The sequence below is a fragment of the Salvelinus fontinalis genome, chromosome 13 (genome assembly GCF_029448725.1).
Source record: "Salvelinus fontinalis isolate EN_2023a chromosome 13, ASM2944872v1, whole genome shotgun sequence".
Classification (NCBI taxonomy): domain Eukaryota; kingdom Metazoa; phylum Chordata; class Actinopteri; order Salmoniformes; family Salmonidae; genus Salvelinus; species Salvelinus fontinalis.
Window position 1 is genome coordinate 42,400,923 of NC_074677.1, and position 27,141 is coordinate 42,428,063.

The 27,141-nt window shown below is 41.7% G+C and overlaps 1 protein-coding gene across 4 annotated transcripts in view; it reads right to left on the bottom strand.

The window, feature by feature from the left end:
* Positions 1-27,141, bottom strand: part of LOC129868725 (carotenoid-cleaving dioxygenase, mitochondrial-like) — an 83,293-nt gene that overhangs the window by 19,045 nt on the left and 37,107 nt on the right. For 2 of the 4 annotated variants that reach the window (XM_055942934.1, XM_055942932.1), the window contains 4 exons: positions 20,507-20,635; positions 15,004-15,164; positions 5,450-5,617; positions 330-467 (listed from right to left, as the gene is read on the bottom strand). In XM_055942934.1, the coding sequence (XP_055798909.1) occupies positions 330-467; positions 5,450-5,617; positions 15,004-15,164; positions 20,507-20,635 (596 nt within the window). The remainder of the gene's footprint in view (positions 1-329; positions 468-5,449; positions 5,618-15,003; positions 15,165-20,506; positions 20,636-27,141) is intronic. The other 2 variants (XM_055942935.1, XM_055942933.1) reach the window with 1 other exon arrangement.

Below are 27,141 nucleotides of genomic sequence, written 5' to 3' on the forward strand. Positions count from 1 at the left end.
TAGGTTGCACTACAATCACCACAGTACGATAACAAGTACACTGGAACTCTCCACAAACACTTATTTTGTTGTCACACTTGAGAAGGTCGAAAACGTATAAGAAAAATAAAATACGTTGACAGTTAAGTACAGTAACTCCGCCCCACCCTGATCGTTCTCACACATGAACAAAAGGTGATGAAAACTCATCCCCCTCTGGCCATATCTTTCTCACACAAAGACAACAGAAAAACAAGGACACAGAGTACAGAAACATGCACATTTCTAAAATGCCAAAATATCACTAACATCACATACAGATAACAGAAACTTGCACATTTCCGGCATACCTTATCTATGGCTGTTTTGAAAGAAGTGGCAGAGCTGGCGGGACGTGTGTTGAGGTTCACACCTGTCGGTGTGTCGTCGGTCACATTGAGGGGTAGAACAAAGCGCCGGGGGAACGCTCTGTACGTGGTGTTGTAGACCTGAGGTACAAATACAGAGCACGTGAACATCAACGCATCACAATGTCACAGTATAAACGTGTGGTATCAATGGGTGTGTTTTAAGTTTTTAGGTTTCTGTGTGTTTGCATGTGTTCGTCCATGCATGCGTTGGTTCTCTTCGAGAAAAAGGTGCTATCTAGAACCTAAAAGGGTTCTTCGACTGTCCCCATAGCAGAACCGTTGTGAACACAGTGCCCCATGGGGGCTGTGGTGTTATGGTATGGGCAGGCATAAGCTATGGATAACAAACACAATTGCATTGTATCGATAGAAATGTGCTTGCACAGAGATACCGTGACGAGATCCTGAGGCTCATTGTCGTGCCATTCATCCGCCGCCATCACCTCATGTTTCAGCATGTTAATGCACTGCCCCATGTCATAAGGATCTGTACACAATTCCTGGAAGCTGAAAATGTCCCAGCTCTTCCATTACCTGCATACTCACCAGACATGTCACCCATTCAGCACGTTTGGAATGCTTTGTATCGACGTGTATGACAGCGTGTTCCAGGTCCAAACAAAATCCAGCATCTTCTCACAGCCATTGAAGAGGAGTGGGACAACATTCCACAGGTCATAATCAACAACCTGATCAACTCAATGTAAAAGAGATGTATTGTGCTGCATGAGGCAAATGATGGTCACACCAGATACCGACTGGTTTTCTGATCTGCACCCCTACCCTTTTTTAAGGTATCTGTGACCAATGGATGCATATCTGTATTCCCAGTCATGTGAAATCCATAGATTAGGGCCGAATGTCCTTTTATAAACTGTAACCCAGTATAATCGTTGAAATTGTTGCATGTTGCGTTTTATATTTTTGTTCAGTGTACAATAGTTTTGGTTCAAGGTAGAACCCTTTTTGGTTCCACAAAGAAACCAAAAACGATTATCCTATGGGGACAGCTGAAGAATCCTTTTGGAACACTTTTTTCTAAGAGTGAATGTGTTTGTGTGTGTTTACTTGTGTGTGTGCTGTATACAGTGCCTTCAGAAAGTATTCATACCCCTTGACTTAATCCACAGTTTGTTGTGTTACAGCCTGAATTCAAAATATATTATTTTTCTCTCACCCATCTACACACAATACCAAGTGAAGACATGTTTTTTGAATGTTTTGCAAATGTATAGAAATAACCAATTTATGTAAGTATTCACACCCCTGGGTGAATACTTTGTAGAAGTACCTTTAGAAGCGATTGAAGCTGTGAGTCTTTCTGGGTAAGTCTCTAAGAGCTTATTTCAAAATGATTCAAGCTCTGTCAAATTGGTTGTTGCTCAGTGCTTGACAACCATTTTCAGGTCTTGCCATAGATTTCCAAGCAGATTTAAGTCAAAACTGTAACTCGGACATTAAGGAACATTCACTGTCTTCTTGGTAAGCAACTCCAGTGTAGATTTGGCCCTGTGTTTTAGATTATTGTCCTGCTGAAAGGTGAATTCATCTCCCAGTGTCTGGTGGAAAGCACACTGAACCAGGTTTGCCTCTAGGATTTTGCCTGTGGAAAAAAAAAACTGTCCTTAACGATTACAAGCAGTGGCGGATTTAGGTATGGGCGACATGGGCAGCCGCCCAGGGCAGCATCTTGCCGGGGGCGGTACAGGGCGCCCACACAAAAAAATTAATTGGAATGGAATGGTGACATTTCTGCGATCGGTTTTCTATCGCTCATTTGCACGTCACGTCAATGATGTCATGTGACCGTGTGGGACTGTGGGTCAATTAACCTTGTCCGAGTGGGTGCCCTGATTCTAGTTTGTGAGCTAGGCAGGCTACTGCCTGGGAAGGTCTCCCACTCAGAAGTGCGAGATGGGGAGGAGGCCGGGGGTAGGTTGATCTCAGGTCACCCCACTGGAAGCCCGAGGTAGGTGCAAAGGGGGAATCTATCAAATAGCGCACCTCTAACTTTGTACAGTACTAATGCAATTAGTAATGCAAATAGTTGTGCAATTTAGTTTGTGTGATTCTTGTTTGAAGTGTAATAGTGTAATAATCAGGTTATCTTCTTTATAAGTGTGTTATTCTATTTGTGTATTGTGTGATAGGATTTGTGCAATTTAGTTTTATTTGTGTTATTTTTGTTAGCAATGGGGTAATAGTGTAATAATTTGATTACATTTTTTATTTGCATTTATAAACTACAATTTGTTTCTATTTGACTTTGTTACTTATTTCTTATACTTACAAGTCTTATTTTTGTATATATTTTAATATTTATATAGTTTCAAATGTTATGATTATTTATGTGCTGTTCCAAATGTCTGAATAAAAATTAAAGTTAGTGTAGAATGGTGCTTTTTTTGAGGAGGGGATGGGGGGGGGGGGGGGGGTTTGCCCAGGGAGCCATACAAGCTAGAACCACCACTGATTACAAGCATACCCATAACATGATGCAGCCACCACTATGTTTGAAAATATGGAGAGTGGTACTCAGTAATGTGTTTTATTGGATTTGCCCCAAACATAACACCTTGTATTCATGACAAAAAGTTTTGCAGTATTACTTTAGCACCTTTAGCAAAAAGGATGGGTTGTATTGCTCAGTCTTAAATCATTTTCCACACACAGTCTGTGCCTGTATTTAGTTTTCATGCTAGTGAGGGCCGAGAATCCAGTGTTGCAAAGGGCATCGGTGTCTTAACAGCTCGATTTGCCAAGGCAAGAAACTCTGAGCGCAGCCCTATCCAGAAATCTGGCAGTGGCTTCTGATTAAATTACATTTTCACAGAACTGCTTGTTGCAATTTTGATGAGGCTCTCTTGTTCAGATATCGGTAAGTGGACTGGAGGCAGGGCATGAAAGGGATAACAAGTTGTTTGTGTCGTCCGTTTCGAGAAAGTACTTGCGCAATTATGCACCCAGCTCACTCAGGTGCTTCGCTATATCACGTTTGACATAGTCCGTAAGCTTGAGTTCATTTGCACACAAAAATCATACAATGATGGAAAGACCTGTGTGTTGTCCTTGTTAATGCAGACAGAAAAGAGCTCCAACTTCTTAATCATAGCCTCAATTTTGTCCCGCACATTGAATATAGTTGTGGAGAGTCCCTGTAATCCTAGATTCAGATCATTCAGATGAGCAAAAACATCACCCAGATAGACCAGTCGTGTGAGAAACTCGTCATCATGCAAGCGGTCAGACAAGTGAAAGTATGGTCAGAAAACTTTAATCTCGTCTCTCAATTTAAAAAAATTTGTCAATACTTTGCCCCTTGATTACCAGCACACTTCTGTATGTTGTAAAAGCGTTACATGGTCACTGCAGGCATCATTGCATAATGCAGAAAATACACAAGAGTTCAGGGGCCTTGCTTTACCAAAGTTAACCATTTTCACTGTAATGTCCAAAATATCTTTCAAGCTGTCAGGCATTCCCTTGGCAGCAAGAGCCTCTCGGTGGATGCTGCAGTGTACCCAAGTGGTATCGGGAGCAACTGCTTGCACATGCGTTACCCCTCCACTATGTCTCCCTGTCATGGCTTTTGCACCATCAGTACAGATACCAACATATCTTGACCACCAAAGTCCATTTGATGTCACAAAGCTGTCCAGTACTTTAAAAATATCCTCTCATGTTGTCCTGGTTTCCAGAAGAGGATGTCTTCCTTAATTGACACCCCAAAAACGTAACGGACATATACCAGGAGCTGTTCACTCATCCAGCTGTAAAGCATATAAATCGGTGGCTTGTATGCGAAGGAGTAATTGATTCAAAACACCTCCTGCCATGTCACTAACGCGTCGTGAAACAGTGTTGTTTCATGAAGGCATTGTCTGTATAGTTTTTTGGGCATTTTCCCCCAGCATTGTCCCAGCCATATTCGCAGCAGCAGGAAGAATTAAGTCATCCACAACAGTATGGGGCTTGCCTGTCCTAGCCACTAGCCACCATATAAGACACTTATTAATGGTATCTGTTGCATTTGTACATGTCTTACTACTCGAAAGTCGTCTTTATTCTCGCTCAAAAAACTCCTGTGGCTTATTTTTCAAATGGTCACGTTTCGCTTCTAAATGTCTGCGCAAGAGTGAAGGTTTCCCGCGAGAGAGTAACGGTTAATGTGATTGGATGTTAATTATTTGACTAGGCTAACTGTATTTGACATTGTGTTGTTATTTCGCTGGGCACCCAGGGAACGTCTTATATGGTCAGCTACAGTAGATGGTTTAATATGATTTTTGGCAGTGAAACGAGGCTACTCAGGTGAGAAAACTACCACCCAAATGTGTAGCCCTGTACCACCCAAATGTACTGTTGGAAAATGTGAAAAATGTGAATCACATTATTATTTGGCGTACCACCGACAGCATTGAGCGTAGCACCCCAGTTTGGGAATAACTGCTTACAGGATTCCTTATTCTCACTCTGTCAATTAGGTTAGTATTGTGGAGTAACTACAATGTTGTTGATCTATCCTCAGTTTTCTCCTATCACATCCATTACACTCTGTTTTAAAGTCACCATTGGCCTCGTGGTATCCCTGAGCAGTTTCCTTCCTCTCCGGAAACTGAGTTAGGAAGGACGCCTGTATATTTGTAGCGACTGGTGTATTGATACTTGATACTCCATCTAAAGTGTAAATAATAACTTCACCATGTTCAAAGGGACATTCAATGTCTGCTTTTTTTTAAACATGTTTTACATGTTTACCCAACTACCAACAGGTGCCCTTCCAATAGGTGCCCTTCTTGCACATAGAGTCCATTCATCTTATTTTGTGACTTTACTCCAACTTTTTATGCTTGCCATAACAAAGGGGTTGAATACTTTTTTATTAATTTGTAAAATAAAATATCTAAAATTAAATCCACTTTGACATTATGGGGTATTGTATGTAAGCCTGTAACAAAGCATCTCAATGTAATACATTTTAAATTCAGGCTGTAACAACAAATGTGGAAAAAGTCAAGGGATGTGAATACTTTCTTAAGGCACTGTATTTCCATGCTGACCTGATCGAGAGCCTCCCCTGACTTGCGTAGGTTCTGGATGAGGTAGTTGTTGATGGCCTCTCCGTTGTCAGAGCAACACATGTCAAGCATCAGGAAGCCGTCCTCCTCAAAAGCATTGATCTGGTGGAACACTGACAGAGCCTTGGTGTGGAACTTTACTGAGCTGGTCTAGAGAAGACAGAGGAGAGAGAGCAGGACTAATTACTTCACTGAGTTGGTCTAGAGGAGATAATAGAATGTGGGACAAAGTTTAGATAAAGTAAATAGATCATTTACTGGTCATTTAGTAAGTAGCTTAGTTACTACTGTATCACTGATTCAGTGTATTACTCACTGGTGAACATGACTGCTATATGTGCTACTTTTATGATAGATTAGACAAATTATGATACAGTATCAAAGATTAGCGCTTTTGTACTTCCCATACAGGGAAGCAATTATCTTTTCATATGAAAAATACCAAAGCCCAAGGCCAAAAAAGAAAAGAAATGCAGACTTTTGGAATTATCTCGTTTGAACGACTTTGTATCTTGTTTGAACGAATTAGTGTCTCTTTCAAATGACATAGTATCTCGTTTTAAAGGCTAAGTAAAAATACAAATGTCATTCAAAATCTTTCAAATGTCATTCAAACAAGTCAATCAAACAAGATGCTAAGTTGTTTGAATTACTTATTATCTTGTTTGAGCGACTTACAGTGCCGTGAAAAAGTACTTCACCTTTTTCAGATTTTCTCTATTTTTGCATGTGTTTGATACTAAATGTTATCAGATCTTCAACCAAAACCATATATTAGATCATGGGAACTTGAGTTTACAAATAACAAAAAATAATGGATGCTTTTATTACTTATTTAATTCACAAAGTTATACAACACCCAATTCTCCTGTGTGAATAAGTAATTGCCCCTTACACCCAATAACTGGTTGTGCCACCTTTAGTTGGAATGTAGTTGTAGATTTTTATTTTATTTAACCAGGCAAGTCAGTTAAGAACAATTTATTATTTACAATGACAGCCTGGGAACAGTGGGTTAACTGCCTTGTTCAGGGACAGAACAACAGACTTTTACCTTGTCAGCTCAGGGATTCAATCTAGCAGCCTTTTGGTTGCTAGTCCAATGCTCTAGCCACTAGGCTACCTGCCACCCCAACAAGAGATCAGTCTCTCACAACGCTGTGGAGAAATTTTGTCCCACTCTTGCGTGCGCAACTCCTTTAACTCAGTGATATTTGTGTGTTTTCAAGCATGAACTGCTCATTTCAGGTCCTGCCACATCTCAATTGGCATTAGATCTGGACTAATGACTGGGCCATTCCAAAACTTCAAATTTGTTGCTTTTTAACCATTTTCATGTCGACTTGATCGTGTGTTTTGGATCATTGTCTTGATGCATCATCCAGCTGTGCTTCAGCTTCAGCTCACAGATGAATGGCCTGACATTCTCCTGTAGAATTATCTGATACAGAGCTGAATTCATGATTCCTTTAATTAAGGCAAGTTGTCCAGGTCCTGAGGCAGCAAAGCATCCCCGAACCATCGCACCATGCTTGACCGTTGGTATGAGGTTCTTGTTTAGTTTTTGCCATACATAATGGGACCCATCTCATCCAAAAAGTTGACCAAAGTTTGCCAGGATGCACCTGGATGATCATCAACACTCTTGGAATAATGTTCTATGGACAGATGAGACAAAAGTATACCTTTTTGGATGTCATGGGTCCCATTATGCCTGGCAAAAACCAAACACTGCACTCCACAGTAAGAATCTTACAACAACGGTCAAGCATGGTGGTGGTAGTGTGATTGAGTGTAAGGGGGCAATTATTTTTCATACAGGGGTGTTGCATAACTTTTTTTAATGAAATAAATTAAATAAGTATGTTGTTTATTTGTTCACTCGGGTTCCCTAAATCTAATATCAGGTTTCGGTTGAAGATCTGATGACATTCAGTATCAAAAATATGCAAAAGTAGAGAAAATTAGAAAGAGAGAAAATACTGTTTCACACTACTGTAATCATTCCTTTGTCTAATTAGGCCTAATTCGTTATGCAGCCTGTCAGACCATGTAATTGTTGATGCAGCATTCATTCACTGATTCCATCCATTGAAATGATTACTCATTGACAGTTCTTTTGATAGCCTAAAGCAGGGCTGCTTTTGAGCACCAGAGCATGCAAGTGGACGAGTGTGAAGAGATGAGCAGAGCATAATTCAAGCAGATTTAAAAATGGTGTCAGCCTTCTCTCCTGCTCCAATTTCACTACGGTACTGCTCAGCCACAAGCTCCGGGCATGCTCTGCCTAGCATTTTTTATTTCCTTAATCACTGTTCTTTTAATTAATGTGACCCCACCCACAATGGCCTAGTGTATATCAAGTTGATATTCTACTTTCTAACATTAGGATCGTTTCTATTTTGAAGGACATCAAATGTATTAATATATGTTTTAGATAGGCTACTGTAAAATGTACATTCATTTTTGATTTTCTTTCTCCAATCAAATTGTAAAAAAATGCTGTGGAAAATATGATTTTATGTGGATAAATAGCATCCACACACGGGGGTGCGCAATTCATTTGACCGCTGCAGTTTGAGAATATTTATTCACTTTTATTTATGAAGAGAAGCTAATAGTGGCCTTTGTTATTTCTGATATTTTAGCTTAATTACATGTATTTATATTGTTTTTATTCCAATAATTTAAAAAAGTAGCCTATGTATTGCCAACCTAAAACATCTGTTAATACATTTGAAGTCCTTCAAAATAGAAACTACATATCCTACTTTTAGAAAGTAGAATATACACTAGATATAGGCTACTGCGGGGGGGGGGGGGGGGGGGGGGTCAGAGTAAGAAAAAGAATAGTGATAAAGAATAGTGAGGAACGGAAAGGAAAATAGCTAGGCAGAGCACGACCAGAGCTTATAGATGAGTTTTACTAGAGCAAAAGTGGAGCGATAGAGAAGGCCGACACTTTTTTTTAAATGCTCTATTTATGCTCTGCTCCTCACTCCACACTCACCCACTTACATGCTCTGGCATTCAAAAGCAGCCCTGCTTTAGGCTATCAAAAAAGACAAGGAATAATCATATCAATAGATGGAATCAGTGCAGCAACTTTGCACGGTCTGACAAGCTGCATAACGAATGAGGCCTAATTAGACAAAAGGACAATTAAGTAGTTCAAATGAGATAAGTGTCATGTTTTGTCTTTGATCATCATGTCTTGTCCCTGTGCTTCCCTCTGCTGGTCTTATTAGGTTCTTTCTCTCTTTCTATTTCTCTCTCTCCTCCTCCCTCTTTCCCTCTCCCGCTCTCTCTCTCTATCGTTCCGTTCTTGCTCCCAGCTGTTTCTCATTCTCCTAACGACCTCATTTACTCTTTCACACCTGTCCCCTATTTTGCCCTCTGATTAGAGTCCCTATTTCTCCCTCTGTTTTCCGCTTCTGTCTTTGTCGGATTCTTGTTTGAGGTTAGCTGCTCTGTGTCCTTGTTCCGCCCTGTTGTGTTTTTTGCATTTGTCAGATGCTGCGTGTGAGCAGGTGTCTATGTCAGCTACGGTCTGTGCCTTCCTGAAGCGACCTGCAGTCTGGGGTCGCGTCTCCAGTCGTTCCTCTCTACTGACAAGAGGTTTTCAGTTTCCTGTTTTGGATTACCTTTGATATATCCAGGAACATCATTGTTTGTTTAAAACTGGAATAAAGACTCTGTTTCTATTACGTCGCTTTTGGGTCCTCCTTCATCAGCATAACAGAAGAATCCGACCAAGAATGGACCCAGCGACTACGGATTCTCTCAACACTGCCGTCAAGATCCAGGGAGCAATGCTCGGCAGACACGAGCAGGAATTGTCTGCTGCTCGTCATGCCGTTGAGACCCTGGCCGCTCAGGTCTCCGATCTCTCAGGACAGTTTCAGAGTCTTCGTCTCGTACCACAAGCTACTTCCTGGTCTTCCGAGTCTCCGGAACCTAGGGTTAATAATCCACCATGTTACTCTGGGCAGCCCACTGAGTGTCGCTCCTTTCTCACCCAGTGTGATATTGTGTTCTCTCTCCAGCCCAACACATACTCTGGAGAGAGAGCTCGGATCGCTTACGTCATATCACTCCTTACTGGTCGGGCTCGGGAGTGGGGCACAGCTATCTGGGAGGCAAGGGCTGAGTGTTCTAACGTTTATCAGAACTTTAAGGAGGAGATGATACGGGTCTTTGATCGTTCAGTTTTTGGGAAGGAGGCTTCCAGGGGTCTGGCTTCCCTATGTCAAGGTGATCGATCCATAACGGATTACTATATAGAGTTTCGAACTCTTGCTGCATCCAGTGACTGGAACGAGCCGGCGTTGCTCGCTCGTTTTCTGGAGGGACTCCACGCTGAGGTTAAGGATGAGATTCTCTCCCGGGAGGTTCCTTCCAGCGTGGACTCTTTGATTGCACTCGCCATCCGCATAGAACGACGGGTAGATCTTCGTCACCGAGCTCGTGGAAGAGAGCTCGCGTTAACGGGGTTTCCCTTCTCCGCATCTCAACCATCTCCTTCCATCGGCTCAGAGACTGAGCCCATGCAGCTGGGAGGTATTCACATCTCGACTAAGGAGAGGGAACGGAGAATCACCAACCGCCTTTGCTTCTATTGCGGTTCTGCTGGACATTTTGTCATGTCATGTCCAGTTAAAGGCCAGAGCTCATCAGTAAGCGGAGGGCTACGGGTGAGCGCTACTACTCAGGTCTCTCCATCAAGATCCTGTACTACCTTGTCGGTCCATCTACGCTGGACCGGGTCGGCTGCTTCCTGCAGTGCCTTGATAGACTCTGGGGCTGAGGGTTGTTTTATGGACGAAGCATGGGCTCGGAAACATGACATTCCTCTCAGACAGTTAGGGAGGCTCACACCCATGTTCGCCTTAGATGGTAGTCCTCTCCCCAGTATCAGATGTGAGACACTACCTTTAACCTGTTGGGGATGGGGGCGCTGTTTAGACTATTTATGCTAATTTGGCTAATTTTTTAAACGGCTTCCCACAAAATCCTTGATCGTACAATATGCATATTATTATTATTATTGGATAGAAAACAGTCTATAGTTTCTATAGGAGTTGAAATTTTGTCTCTAAGTGGAACAGAGCCCATTCTACAGCAATTTCCCTGACATGGAGTCAGATTTGAGAAATGTTGGCCACTCTTCTGAAGTCAGTTAAAAGGGCACTGTCGTTGCTATGACTATACGGACACTTCTTACGTCTTCCCCTGGATGCCTTTACGTGATGACGATTCCAACGGGGTCGATTGCGCGTTCACAGGCCCTACAAATGAAAAAACCCTGAAGCTAGTCATTCTTTGGGAGCTGCGTCATGAGCCTAGAGGACACCGGCGCGCACCTGTTCCAAGCGTTAGTTTAGCCTGTTATATTTCTCCGGTCATCTTTTCACTCGTTATAGGAGGTAAAAACATCATAAGGTAGTTAATTTAAAGCGTTTTATAGCAATTTATATCCGTTTAGTGCGATTTTGGGACATTTATTTTTGCAACGATGTGAAAAGTTGGGCACGCTTTTCAGTTCATCCCGAACGCAGTTGACATTTCCACATGGCAAGAGGACAGCTTTCCACCAAAAGACGATTTCTCCCAAGAAAGGATCCTTTGCCCAAGATACTGATGGAAGAACAGCTCAAGGTAGGACATTTTTATTATGATAAATCGTGTTTCTGTCGAAACATTTTAGTGGCTTAGGACGCCATGTTTTTTGACGTAGCTTCGCTTGGCGCAAACTGTATTGAAAAGTAAGGATAAATTAAAAAATGTAATAACGCAATTGTATTAAGAATTAAATTGTCTATCAATCCCTGTCCACCCTATATTTTTTAGTCACGTTTATGAGTATTTATGTATAAGAGTAGATCACTGTCTAAGTGGCGCAAGGACTTTTTCTTTACCAGCTTGTCTACATTTCACATTGTCTAACCATGATTTTGGTGGCTAAATATAAACATTTTCGATCAAACTGTATATGCATGTTGTAATGTGATGTTACAGGAGTGTCATCGGAAGAATTCTGAGAAGGTTAGTGAAAAAATTAATATCTTTTGGCGATGTTGACTTTTATCGCTCACTTTGGCTAGAATCAATGCTGGGCTGCTAATTGCTATGTGCTAAGCTAATATAACGATTTATTGTGTTTTCGCTGTAAGACACTTAGAAAATCTGAAATATTGTCTGTATTCACAGGATCTGTGTCTTTCGATTCGTGTATGCTGTGTATTTTTACGAAATGTTTGATGATTAGTAGTTAGGTAAACACGTTGCTCATTGTAATTATTCTAGTCCATTTGTGATGGTGGGTGCAATTGTAAACTATGCCATCTACCTGAAATATGCACTTTTTTCTAACAAAACCTATCCCATACCATAAATATGTTATCAGACTGTCATCTAATGAGTTTTTTTGTTGGTTAGGGGCTATAAATATCTTAGTTTAGCCGAATTGGTGATGGCTACTGGTGTTGGTGGACAAATAAAAGATGGTGGATTATGCTAATGTATTTTTAGGTAATAGATGTACATCTTTACATATTGTGTCTTCCCTGTAAAACATTTTAAAAATCGGAAATGTTGACTGGATTCACAAGATCTGTGTCTTTCATTAGCTGTATTGGACTTTAATGTGTGAAAGTAAAATATTTTTTTTGAATTTCGCGGCACTGGTTTTTCAGTGGGGGGGGGGGGGGGTGTGCCGCTAGCGCCACGCTGATCCTAGACAGGTTAACCCTCACAGTATCTGGTAACTATAGTGAGACCATTTCTTTTTTGATTTTTTGTTCACCTGTTACACCTGTTGTTTTGGGTCATCCCTGGCTAGTATGTCATAATCCTTCTATTAATTGGTCTAGTAATTCTATCCTTTCCTGGAACGTTTCTTGTCATGTGAAGTGTTTAATGTCTGCTATCCCTCCTGTTTCTTCTGTCCCCTCTACTCAGGAGGAGCCTGGTGATGTGACAGGAGTGCCGGAGGAATATCATGATCTACGCACGGTCTTCAGTCAGTCCAGAGCCAACTCTCTTCCTCCTCACCGGTCGTATGATTGTTGTATTGATCTCCTTCCGGGGACCACTCCCCCTCGGGGTAGATTATTCTCTCTGTCGGCTTCCGAACGTAAGGCTCTCGAGGATTATCTGTCTGCTGAAGGCATCCAGATGGATCCCGCTAAGGTCCAGGCTGTCAGCGATTGGCCCGTTCCTAAGTCACGTGTCGAGTTACAGCGCTTTCTCGGTTTCGCTAATTTCTATCGGCGTTTCATTCGTAATTTCGGTCAAGTGGCTGCTCCTCTCACAGCTCTGACTTCTGTCAAGTCTTGCTTTAAGTGGTCCGGTTCCGCCCAGGGAGCTTTTGATCTCCTCAAGAAGCGTTTTAAATCCGCCCCTATCCTTGTTACTCCTGACGTCACTAAACAATTCATTGTCGAGGTTGACGCTTCAGAGGTGGGCGTGGGAGCCATTCTGTCCCAGCGCTTCCAGTCTGACGATAAGGTCCATCCTTGCGCTTACTTTTCTCATCGCTTGTCGCCATCGGAACGCAACTATGATGTGGGTAACCGCGAACTGCTCGCCATCCGCTTAGCCTTAGGCGAATGGCGACAGTGGTTGGAGGGGGCGACCGTTCCTTTTGTCGTTTGGACTGACCATAAGAACCTTGAGTACATCCGTTCTGCCAAACGACTTAATGCACGTCAAGCTCGTTGGGCGTTGTTTTTCGCTCGTTTCGAGTTCGAGATTTCCTATCGTCCGGGAAATAAGAACACCAAGCCTGATGCTTTATCCCGTCTCTTTAGTTCTCCAGTGGTTTCTACCGAACCCGAGGGGATTCTCCCTGAAGGGCGTGTTGTCGGGTTGACTGTCTGGGGAATTGAGAGACAGGTAAAGCAAGCACTCACTCACACTGCGTCGCCGCGCGCTTGTCCTAGTAACCTTCTGTTCGTTCCTGTCTCTACTCGTCTGGCTGTTCTTCAGTGGGCTCATTCTGCCAAGTTAGCTGGCCACCCCAGCGTTCGGGGTACGCTTGCTACTATTCGCCAGCGGTTTTGGTGGCCTACTCAGGAGCGGGACACGCGCCGTTTCGTGGCTGCTAGTTCGGACTGCGCGCAGACTAAGTCAGGTAACTCTCCTCCTGCCGGTCGTCTTAGACCGCTTCCCATTCCTTCTCGACCATGTTCTCAGATCGCCTTAGACTTTATTACCGGTCTGCCTTCGTCTGCGGGGAGGACTGTGAGAGCCGCCAATAAACGTAGGATTAAGAGTCCTAGGTATTGTCGCGGTCAGAGAGTGTGGCTTTCCACTCGTAACCTTTCCCTTACGACAGCTTCTCGCAAGTTGACTCCGCGGTTCATTGGTCCGTTCCGTGTCTCTCAGGTCGTTAATCCTGTCGCTGTGCGACTGCTTCTTCCGCGACATCTTCGTCGCGTCCACCCTGTCTTCCATGTCTCTTGTGTCAAGCCTGTTCTTCGCGCCCCCGTTCGTCTTCCCTCCCCCCCTCCCGTCCTTGTCGAGGGCGCTCCTATTTACAAGGAACGGAGGATCATGGACATGCGTTCTCAGGGACGTGGTCACCAGTACTTAGTGGATTGGGAGGGTTACGGTCCTGAGGAGAGGAGTTGGGTTCCAACTCGGGACGTGCTGGACCGTTCGTTGATTGATGATTTCCTTCGTCGCCGCCAGGGTTCCTCCTCGAGTGCGCCAGGAGGCGCTTGGTGAGTGGGGGGGTACTGTCATGTTTTGTCTTTGATCATCATGTCTTGTCCCTGTGCTTCCCTCTGCTGGTCTTATTAGGTTCTTTCTCTCTTTCTATTTCTCTCTCTCCTCCTCCCTCTTTCCCTCTCCCGCTCTCTCTCTCTATCGTTCCGTTCTTGCTCCCAGCTGTTTCTCATTCTCCTAACGACCTCATTTACTCTTTCACACCTGTCCCCTATTTTGCCCTCTGATTAGAGTCCCTATTTCTCCCTCTGTTTTCCGCTTCTGTCTTTGTCGGATTCTTGTTTGAGGTTAGCTGCTCTGTGTCCTTGTTCCGCCCTGTTGTGTTTTTGCATTTGTCAGATGCTGCGTGTGAGCAGGTGTCTATGTCAGCTACGGTCTGTGCCTTCCTGAAGCGACCTGCAGTCTGGGGTCGCGTCTCCAGTCGTTCCTCTCTACTGACAAGAGGTTTTCAGTTTCCTGTTTTGGATTACCTTTGATATATCCAGGAACATCATTGTTTGTTTAAAACTGGAATAAAGACTCTGTTTCTATTACGTCGCTTTTGGGTCCTCCTTCATCAGCATAACAATAAGTAGTTGAAACAACTTAGGAATTGTGACATTTTTTGTAGGCTTTTTTAAAACTAAATCGTTCAAACGAGATACTAAGTCGTTTCGAACGAGATACTAAGATGTTCAAACGAGAGAATTCAAACTATGTTTGAATATATTTTTTGCTTTGGGCTTCAGGGCTTCGTAATAGAACCACGTGAGTGATTTATTTTCATTATAAAGGCCTTTAAAAGCCCTGTCCTGTCCACCTCTCACCTGTCCCGTGTGTTTGTCTACCAGGTGGAAGACAGTATCTTGTTTGGGGTCCCAGTAGACCCCCTCACTGATCCCCTTTCCCCTCAGCTTGGCTGTGACAATCTTCAGTAGGTCCATCTTGATAGGCTGCTCTATGAATACCACATAGTTCTCTGACATGGCTACAGGAAAAAGGGAAAAATAAATGTCAAATACATTGTTTTCATCAGGGTTGGGGTCAATTTGAATTGAAGGTTTTTTACATTTTTCTATTCAAATCACTTCTTGAATTGACTTTCATAGATTTTATTTATTTTTGCTACAGAAAGAGAGGGAGAGATACAGTACATATGCCTGTAAACACACAAGGCCTTTTCACAATGATTGTCGTTGCTGAGATACGGTTGTGTAGTGACATTGTGAGATTGTGTGTACATGGGTACAGGGAGAGTTAACCTTTTAACGCTTAAGTTCTAAATATTAATAAAGACCCTTACATCGTGAGTTCTTTTTGCACGCGTTTCCAGAATTCTATGCTGCTGTTCTAGAATTAGATTGTTGAATTTTGACACCATTCTCTACACTCCACAAACCCCAAAGATGCCTTATTACTATTATAAACTGGTTACCAATGTAATTAGAGCAGTAGAAATACATGTTTAGTCATACCCGTGGTATACGGTCTGATATACCATGGCTGTCAGCCAATCAGCATTTAGGGCTCGAACCACCTAGTTTATAATTATTATCATCTATATTACATGTATTATCATCTGAAAGAGGCCCTAGTATTCGCCTGTCTGAGGAGCTGCGCATGTGAGATAGGGCGAGAAACCTGAGGCGCTAAATCTGGTGTATTTGATACAATAGTGGCGAACAAACAAAGTGAAAGCGGGGTATGAGCATATATTACATATGCCGACCATGGCTAAGGCTGGGAAACGCTGGGATCCTAAAAACTTTTTGTTAATTAAAAAAAATGGTATTTCATTTATTCTCCCCTGGAAAAACGAGTCTACAGCGGTGGCTTCATTTTGTAACCATGTCAACGTATTATCACCACTGGACATGTAGCCTACAGATGCCTGCCTTGTCACCAAGCAAGGAATATATTTCTCATCAAATGCGATGAGTATTATGGCTTGGATAGGTTTTAGATTGGTCGAGACAGAGGAGAATGAGGACAGGGTGGGGGACAAAGTCATGTAAACAATAAAGTGAAATAGTTTGTGCGAGGGATCAGATTGAATGGTGCGTGTGTGTAATCAGCTATATTGTATGCAGAGACCTTGGCATGAGGGAAGCGATGTTGTAGATATATTAAACTATGGCGCTTAACAGGATTATCTAGGTTTATGCTTTGGCGCCATCTATGGGCTGAATGTTACGTGGGTGGACCAGTTATCGCTCTCCATCCAAAACGTGGTTACATTTGTATAAACGTCAAGTATTACTAACTATACAGTATATTTCTAGGACAACTCGATGTAATGTAACAACTCAAATCATTCTCTTTAGTCTACAGTAGTCTACAGGTTAGGCTAAAGGTTGTGTGCTAGGGAAGATATTATTTGATTGAAATAATCAAATCATTATTTTCCCTAGCCAACAACTATTTGGCAAAATGCTAAAACATAATTGCGAGAATGCGTTTAGAAATCAATGAATAACAAAAGTTGATTACGTACTTTTCCTTTTCTGTTTTAATTCAGAACTGGAGCCCAGGAGTCAAACAAAGTAAACAAAATGAAATGTTACAATTATATATATTTTTTGTCTTTTTTTAAGAACATTTCTCCAATCCCTCTCACCCACTACACATCAAACGCACAAAGTCATACATTTCACAATTGTCGATTACATACTTTCCTTGTTCTGTTTTATTTCAGAAATAGAACGCAGGAGTCCAAACAAAATATTTCCGTTCAGCTAAACAAACATATGTTAACGGTAAACAAACATATCTATTTTTTGGGGAACATTTCCCCAATCCTCCCTGTCAAACACCTCAAGTCATACATTGCAATACATTTTACAATAATATATTTGTAAATATCAGCATAAAGCAACAGTTGATCAGCCACTATAAATCTACTTTCCACTTAGTAGTGCTTCAGGGTGTGGTACTCGACAAAGTAAGGAACTGCACACAAGGCTGTGTCACATGGCTCAGACATGTACTTGGTCAACTTCCTTTGTTTCGGTCATCGGGGTTGATGTTAGACAGACCTTGCAATGCCTCCTTGTGCTTTTTCCTTGCAGGGTGGTCTGAGGGACATCGCTAGGAAAGTGGTGTTCAGTGAGGCGTTGCGGATCGTCACAGGCAGGCCGGCCCCCAGCAGACGGACAACGAGGAGTGTTGTACAGCTGGTATGAGAACACCTGTTCTGTGACCTGCCAGTGGACAATGTAGCTGTTGAGTAGGGCTATGTCTATTATGTGGAAAAATACCTTGTACTTTTTTAGGTATTTTCTGGCACACTCAACAAAACACTTCTGCATGTCCACTTTGTCAACTGCTCCCGTCTTCTTGTTGTACTCCAAGACACAGTCTGGCTTAATTTTCCTCTCTCAGGTGACATTGTGACATCAGGTGACATGACAGTTCAGTTTTCCTCTGTTTGACATTTTGGAGGTCTGCACAGTGGACAGAACATGGACATCGCGTTTGTCATGCCCTTTCACTGCCATCATCTCCCCATTCATTTGGAACGTCACCTCCCCCTTGCACATTTTCTTTTTGAATAGTGGAATCACCTTCCTGTTGGATCTCACTGTGCCACAGGCCCCTGTGTTCTCCCTCAAAAGGAACCGTAAAAGTGTAGGGCTGCTGTACAAGTCGTCCACAAATACAGTATGCCCCTTTCTGAGGTAAGGCTGCAGCATGGTGATCACCACTGATCCAGATATGCCAAGACCCTCAAACTGGCTTATCTGTGGTGGTGCAGGTCTAGATGATCAGGTCCTGTACATATCCCGTCAGACGGACACATAAAACAAAGAACTTGACTCCAAAATCTGTGGGGCTTTGATGGGATGTATTGGCGTAATGAAAGTCTTTCTTTCCAAGCCATGAGAGACTAATCAATGCACTGTGAGGCACAAACACTCTTCTAAGTGCCCTGGTGAACCTGCCCAGGACATTCCTAATTGTGTGATGGGGGTCAGCAAGGTTGGCAGTGGGCATTGTTCTCAAAGTGGAGCACTCTCAGCAAGACAAGGAAGTGGTCCTGGGAGAAAAAGGTTGGAAAACAACGGGTCTGCAGCATGGGGTCAGCCGTCCATTAGTCCCTCACAGAGCCCCTTTTCATCACAAATATGCATATTTAGTAGACTAAAGGCATTCTGAATTTTGATTCATTTGAAGAGAGCCTTGGGTTTTTCTGTTATATGATAATGGGCAAACTGTTGGTTTCCTGCACCACACTCTCCACCAATTGCTCATCAAGGAACAGTTTAAAACACTCTGACTCTGAAGGGGTAGGCAGGGTGCTTTGTACGCCAGACAGGGTGTCATTGAAGTCTATCTCTGATGGTGTGAAGAGACAGGATCTCAAGCATCAGGGATATTCCTCCTTAACTTTAACCTCTTCTCCCTCGCAGCCTACAAGATTGGCAGCAGCACCAGCATCTTGGGGAGGTGAGGGATGCTTATTGCATGCAAGGTAGAGGTCGGCACCATTTTCCTCAGACATCTCACGCTCATAGTCCAGAAGGTTGGGAGGGCAAATATTCCTCGTCACTATCTGATTGATCTGACTCACTCTCATACACAGATTCGTCATCAGAATGACAACATATTTATTGTATCTCCTCTTCAGTGAGGCGTTTCCTTTTGAAATCGGACATTATCTCTATAATCAATGGCTATCAGTGTCTATCAAGAGTTACATTTTTCTTTCAAGACAGATCGTAACTGTTTACCCAGGGTTGCCAGTTCAGACCCCTTTCCAGACCCCCATTTATAGATGAATTCCCCATCATAGTAATATTTCCTCCATCATATCCCCCCATGATACCTTCCCCAATTTCCACCCCCCATGCACTTGCACTAAAATGCACTCAACCAAATCTGGCAACCTGTTTGCCCTACGGTTAGGCTAGGCAGTAGGCTTGTATTTGGGTGATGATCTGTGAGGCGATAACATTTACATTTAAGTCATTTAGCAGACGCTCTTATCCAGAGCGATAACATTTTATTTGCTGTTTAAACTGTAAACAACTTGTCAAGTCATGTGCTCCGGTTCTTGTATACACTGTAACAATCACATGCAGATTTGTAGCATGCTGAAAAGTGACCAAAGTAAGTTGATATTTTTTGGGCAATGGACTCAGCCATCTTTGACTTTGTTTATTTGCATCTTATGCCGCGTTCAAAACTGGGAATTCTGAAAAATAGAAGGTAAAATAATGACATCAGTGATCTTCAGGTCGGAAAGTCGGAGCTCTATAAAGAGGCCTGAGTTCCCGAGTTGGAATTCCGAGTTGGTTGACCGCTCAAATCAATTATTCCCAGTCGGAGCAAAAAAAATGTCAGAGTTCCCAGTAGTTTTGAACGCGGCATTAGAGTAAATGGCATTCTGGGATTAGGACGTTTTTCACTTGTCAAACATGGCTGTGGATGTGTTCCGTGAAATGCTTGGTTGATGAAGTTCACATTTATCTTTTACAATAAAGGGTAAAACTGAGTAATAAAGTTTAAGACCTTTATTTTACATCAGTACAAAAAAAATGTAAATGCTGTTCAGACAACAATGCTGGTAAGTCGCGTTTTTTGCATCATAAGTTCTGTTGCTGCTGTTCCAATCACATTTTTGTGATGGTACGCTGCAGGGACCACACAACAATGATCACACAGGTCAAATGGTTAAGGGCCCCCCTAGAGTCGATATGTCAATCTAAATTACATAACAAAAAAAATCCCCATCAAAATTCGTCAGTTTAAACTAGAGATACAGTACCAGTCCAAAATTTGAACACACCTACTCATTCAAAGGTTTTTCTTAATTTTTTACTATTCTCTACATTCTAATATAATAGTGAAGACATCCAAGCTATAACATAACACATATGGAATCATGTAGTAACCAAACAAGTGGTTAGTAGATATGAGTAGAAAAATGTGAACTTTTGACTGGTACTGTATGTTTTTTTTTGCAGTGGATGCATCTCAAACCACCACATCCGCCAGACTCGCACTTCCAGTGAAAGGCTGCTTTCTATGGCCTTTTAAAAATATATATTTTATTTTGATACCTAACAGGATCCTAAAATTCTAAATAAAATAGCATTACCCCCCCCCCCCCCCAAGTTAAAATGAGACACTAATGTCAGGGTACATATTGTTCCTTACAGATATGATAGAGATACGTACAGTGACAGTAAGTAATGGTTGCATCCCGAATTGCAGCCCTTGTCAAAATAAGTGCACTATAAAGGGACAAGGGTGCTATTTGGGACACACCCATGATTTTGTTTTGGCTCTTATTGCATAGGTATTGCATGAAGTGTTTGGTAGGTTTACCGAAGCTGTGGTAGTAGGAGGGCCTGGCCTTGTCTGCAGGGACAATAGAGCACAGCACTTTGGCACCCTCCAGGGTTTCCTCTGGATTGTTCTTCATAGGGGGCACTTTGATTATGTTATACAAGGCACCTAAAATGACAGGGATACAGTTAGTACACAACCTCTCACAGTGGTGTAATACTGTGCCACAACACTGGTGTATGCAATAAATAATCCCCTAAACTCACAGGAACACTTTCTACACAACCTGTCACCCTGTGATATTGTGTCAGAGCCACCTAAAACACACACTTGTATTTAAACAAGAAAGACTTGTATATAAATACAATGAATTTATTGTATATAAGTATCTCAGAGATTACAGTAAATAATATGTTGTCGGAAATTAAGACCCATCGTGCTCATTGTTCAACACGAAAACCACTGTTGTCTATGGGGTTGTCATGACAGCTTGGTATGTTTGAGGACGATAGTTACCCCCTCACCCATTTGAGATAGGCAAAACGTAAATAAAGCTTGTAAAATATATCTTACCGGTTTAAATCCACACTTAATTCTGTCTCAAGTCGCACTGAGGTTTAAGGTGCAATAATAGACCAGCCTTATGTATATTACAATATTTTCATTAAAGGGACACTTCAACATTTTATGTCTCCTGCACCATACCAGTGTCTACATACATGAAAACAGTAATTTTCTACATTCTGAAGAAAAGGTCCTAAGAAAATGACCTCCTATATTGTCAAAGTTAAGAAGTGCCCCTTACAGTGAGCTTGATGAAAACCCCATCACGGCTCTACAGTGCTACCATTTTGGTCGCATATGCTCCTAAATATTTTGCTGTGCTACCTGGAGTACCAGTGCAACTAGAAGTGAATCACACAACATTTAGTAGCTCATCACAAAAATGTATTTGAAAATGTATGTGGGAAAGTATGTGGGAAATTTGCTGCAAACTAAATAGTGTGCCACAAAATAATAATAAAATAGTCATGAATCTGCGGCATACCGTTTGCAACTATAATGTTTATTGCCTCTAGTTGCAAACAGTTCACCAGTGATTTTTTTCTGGCAGACATATATTTGTAAATGTGGCAAACATGTGGCAACAACATTTACTGCCACTAGGTTTACCAGAAGCCGTTTCCGGTGATCACATCAAGCGGTGAAGAGAGTTGAAGAGAGTTGAAGGCGGTGAAGAGAGTTGAAGGCGGTGAAGAGAGTTGAAGGCGGTGAAGAGAGTTGAGTTGAAGGGGAAAGGGGCCACAGTGCTGAAGATGACATGGCGGTGGATGCACCGCAACCAGTTGCAAATGTTATACGTCTGGACACACTTATTGTGAAGAAGATGGATTTTTTTGCATTTATAGCCACAGTTATTCATTGTATTACACAAGTGTCCAAGAAGCTGGACATCATTATATCTGCAGCCAATACGTTTTTGGGCCTCCAAAACTACAAGACATGGCAGAAGCACTGCAAGAACAACTGTCGCCAGAAAATGTCCCAACCTCACAAGATCCTTCTGCGCCTGTGTAGGGATCTGATTAAAATGTTGTAAGAAAAGCAGGCTGATTTAGTTTCATTTAAATGTTATTATTGATAGTTGTTATGGATGTGTATGTACAGTTGAAGTCGGAAGTTTACATATACTTAGGTTGGAGTCATTAAAACTTGTTTTTCAACCACTCCACAAATTTCTTGTTAACAAACTAAAGTTTTGGCAAGTCGGTTAGGATCTCTACTTTGTGCATGACACAAGTAATTTTTCCAAAAATTGTTTACAAACAGATTATTTCACTTAAAATTCGCTGTATCACAATTCAAGTGGGTCAGAAGTTTACATAGACTAAGTTGACTGCCTTTAAACAACTTGGAAAATTACAGAAAATGATGTCATGGCTTTAGAAGCTTCTGATAGGCTAATTGACATCATTTGAGCCAAATGGAGGTGTACCTGTGGATGTATTTCAAGGCCTACCTTCAAACTCAGTGCCTCTTTGCTTGACATCATAGGAAAATCAAAAGAAATCAGCCAAGATCTTAGAAAAAAAAAATTGTAGACCTCCACAAGTCTGGTTCATCCTTGGGAGTAATTTCCAAACTCCTGAAGGTACCACATTCATCTGTATAAACAATAGTATGCAAGTATAAACACCATGGGACCACGCAGCCGTCATACCGCTCAGGAAGGAGACGAAGTTCTGTCTCCTAGAGATGAACGCACCTTGGTGCGATAAGTGCAAATCAATCCCAGAACAACAGCAAAGGACCTTGTGAACAGGCTGGAGGAAACAGGTACAAAGTATCTATATCTACAGTAAAACGAGTCCTATATCGACATAACCTGAAAGGCCGTTCAGCAAGGAAGAAGCCACTACTCCAAAACCGCCATAAAAAAAGCCAGACTACAGTTTGCAAATGCACATGGGGACAAAGATAATACTTTTTGGAGAAATGTCCTCTGGTCTGATGAAACAAAAACAGAACTGTTTGTCCATAATGACCATCGTTATGTTTGGAGGAAAAAGGGGGAGGCTTGCAAGCCGAAGAACACCATCCCAACCGTGAAGCACAGGGGTGGCAGCATCATGTTGTGGGAGTGTTTTCTGCAGGAGGGACTCGAGCACTTTACAAAATAGATGGCATCATGAGAAAATAAAATTATGTGGATATATTGAAGCAACATTTCAAGACATCAGTCAGGAAGTTAAAGCTTGGTCGAAAGTGGGTCTTCCAAATGGACAATGACCTCAAGCATACTTCCAAAGTTGTGGCAAAATGGCTTAAAGTTAAGGTATTGGAGTGGCCAGCACAAAGCCCTGACCTCAATCCCATAGAAAATGTGTGGGCAGAACTGAAAAACCATGTGCGAGCAAGGAGGCCTACAAACCTGACTCAGTTACACCAGCTCTGTCAGGAGGAATGGGCCAAAATTCACCCAACTTATTGTGGGAAGCTTGTGGAACGCTACCCGAAATGTTTGACCCAAGATACACAATTTAAAGCCAATGCTACCAAATACTAATTGAGTGTATCTAAACTTCTGACACACTGGGAATGTGATGAAAGAAATAACACCTGCTATTAATCTGACATTTCACATTCTTAAAATAAAGTGGTGATCCTAACGGACCTAAGACAGGGAATTGTTTACTAGGATAAAATGTCAGGAATTGTAAAAAACTGAGTTTAAATGTATTTGGCTGAGGTGTATGTAAACCTCCGACTTCTACTGTATGTGTTTTTGTTTTGATATTATATTTATATATTTATATTATATTTTTGCAATGATGCATGTCAATATGGTAGTGTCATGCTTTCGTTGCATGTCAGCTTGCACAACAGCTAGCTAGCTAGCAACAATATGAGTATATTTGACATCAAAGCAAAACATTACTTTAGCAGATGGATACCCTTCCTGTGGTGTTGGAAGAGGCTGTATTGGGAGGAGAGTGCATCAACACCCTGGAAATAGGTTTCAGGTAAACTCACTCATAACACTTTTTTTTGCTTGATGAATGAATCGTCTTCAAGATTGATAAGGTAATTAAATTCATGTATTCTCGTAAATGTAGCCCTTACGTTCATTGTTTGTAACAATTAGATATTTTATTGTTTTAAACTAGTAGCTAGCTTATTTTAATTGTGTGTTGTTCCTTCAATCTTTCTAGATTGCAATTGGTTAGCTACAAGGCAAACATACAGATTGAGGCCTTCAATCAAACTGAGGACAGAGAAATGTGTACACCAGACAAGTCAAGACTTCTTCCATGCATAGATTTGAGATGTAAGGTACATGTAAAACATGTTGGGTTGTATGGATGACCCGAATGCTTGGTTGCAAGCATTGGGTCAATTGTTGGGTTGTTTTCTGCAAATACAGAAAGGTTGGGTTGTTGGTGCTGGGTTATTGAGGTTGGGTTATGAATATTTGCTAGTATTGTAGTTCTAGTGCGACTGAGTGACTGACCAGTGAAAACAGCTAACTTTTTATTTTGTCCAATCATAGTTATGGTACCTAGCTAACCATTTTCTGTACTAATATCTCTGGCTGTGGTAACGTTAGCTAGCTAGCTAATGTAATAGTTGTTAAAATACTTTGTGAATTTCACCAGGTTCATATATTATTATAGAATGTTGATGTGTTATTATTCATGCCTGCGTCCTGGGAATAGGGGAGTGTGTACTTGCATTTTGTCCTGCGTGCTCGTGCTCAAATAATTTTGATACACTATGAGAGGTAGGCACCCTTTTTCTGTCGTCTTCAGAAAAGTTAGATTCCTTTAAGCACAAAGTCATGACACACAGTGTTTTGTTCATGAATAATTTTGTATATTTAGAGTTTACTCATAAGTGATTGGTATTGTCAAAATGCAATTGCAATTGTACTTTTTAGGATGATATTAACATTCTGAATTCAAATGTGGTTACCAGCTAGCTAAGGTATTGTATGTGGGGACTATGGCTAGCTCCTCGACTGATCCCAGTCCTTTGTATTGTGCGTCTATTTTGTAGAAAGAGGCGACAATTGGCTCACAACGCAGAGTTACAGCGGTGCAGTACAGCACTGGTTACACTAACGTTAGACTTACGACCAAGGTCACAACACTAGTTTACTGAAGAGTTGTCACGGAATATAACTAAATGTAAATGTTTGTTGATGTTTACTAGCTAGCTAGCTAACTATGTCAGTGTCTGTAATTGTGGCTAGCTAAAGTTAGCTATCTAGCTACTTCGCTAGCTAAGTCTGACACTTTGTCTGGACTGTCAGACACTGTTTCACTCGTTAGCTAAGTTAGCTGGCTAGATAAGTCACATTAGCTAGTATTGACTTATTCTCTATCTGGGTTAATTTGTCAGGCTTATCTCATGCTTGTATGGTGATTGATTGAGTTAGCTAATTTCCCCCCAACATCAGACACCCCTAACTTCGGACACTCTAACAGTTGGAGGATTAAATCACCTCGAGCTCAACATTTAAATGGACTGGAAAATACCAGTACGTTTTGCGACAAAAACACACTTCTAAATAGCTGAACACCGATTTTCATTCCAGTTCTGTAAATTAGGTTATGAGAGTTGTCAAAAAAGTTATATATATACATGTTGTGAGACATGCTGTATTTTGTAAAAATTGACTGCGCGATAGACCACACATAATTTAAAATCCAACTTTTTATCTAAATTATTCATGCTCATGTTAGTATTAAACTGTTTACTTTCTCAAAACATAAGATTCATCTGTAAAACAAATAATGTGACATTATTTGGTTACAACACTGAAGAAGATGTTGGTGAAGAACCATTTTTAAGAGTCTACAGGAGGGCGCACCGGGCTATGCAATGAAAAGTTTACAGGCATGTATTTTTTTATATTGGAAGGCTAGCCAACGAGTCAACTGTCTAGTAAACACTTCGGATATGAGGGTGGTGTCTCTTTTTTGAACAACATTAAATGGATATACCTTGTAATTGAACAAAATACTAAGGTGGCCCAAAACTGGGCACCGTATGCCGACAATACGGGACGTATATTTTTTGCTGAACCACTTATCAAAAAGATGATAGTAATTCCACTGAAATGTCAAACATACTAATTGCTAACCCGTTAGCTAACATTTTTACGACACCAATAATCACAAAACATTGATGGCTTGATCACCAGGTAACACTGTTGAAGGTAATGTATTTCTTAAACGCTGTTGAATATGCCGATAATACGGGGTGCTACACTAGTATTACTATACTGGGTTTCAATAGTTTCTGGCAGTGGCAAATTTAGTCAGACTTGTGAAGTAGAGGAGGATGGATGCAAATTTGTTTACCTTAAATTTGATGCAGCCAAGTTAGCTGAGCTAATGACCATAATGTTGGCTTAGTGATTTGCTCTGATTCATGTGCAATGTTGATTAGTCTGCAGTCCGAAGCTGCAGTGATTAGTTTGCTGCTTTGTAAAGCAGCATCGACATCTTCCACATCAATAGTACAACCTTATTGGAAACTTGAAAGACTTAACTTCACCAGAGCCTCTTAGAACCATGCAGACACTACCATAGATAGTCTGGCCTTCATTTTTACCATACTTGCGTTATTGGTCATTTTCACGGGTATTCTGTCATAGTGACCAACCTGACACAAAACACACATCATAGGCTGGGAGCAGCTCATGGGCACTCAAGCGCAGTATTGTCACGCTTTTCTAAAGTAGAACCCAGAAGCATACCAGGACAAGGAGAGTAAGACGAAGGTGAGTATTTATTTACAAGTTTAAATGTAGAGATAGAAAGATCCAGGTGGCGGAGCGGGCAGCGGAGTTGAGTTGATGGGATTGAATAGGCAGATCCAAGGGAGTAACAGAAACCACGGACGACCAGGTAGGGATGGGATGAGTGTTCCGGGTGAATGACTGTAGACAGAGAAAACGGAGGTAAGTTCGAGGCAAGCAAGACGTACAAAACAACAAAACAAACTCTATCAAACTGGAGGCTGATACGCTGGCAGAACATACTGTTCATGGCTAACGATCCGGCAGGGAATGGATGTCAGGACAGCGCTTATGAAGTGGAGGGGTGATGATCAGGACCAGGTGTGCAGATAGCTGATGGGATACAGGTGCAGGTACTCAGAGATCT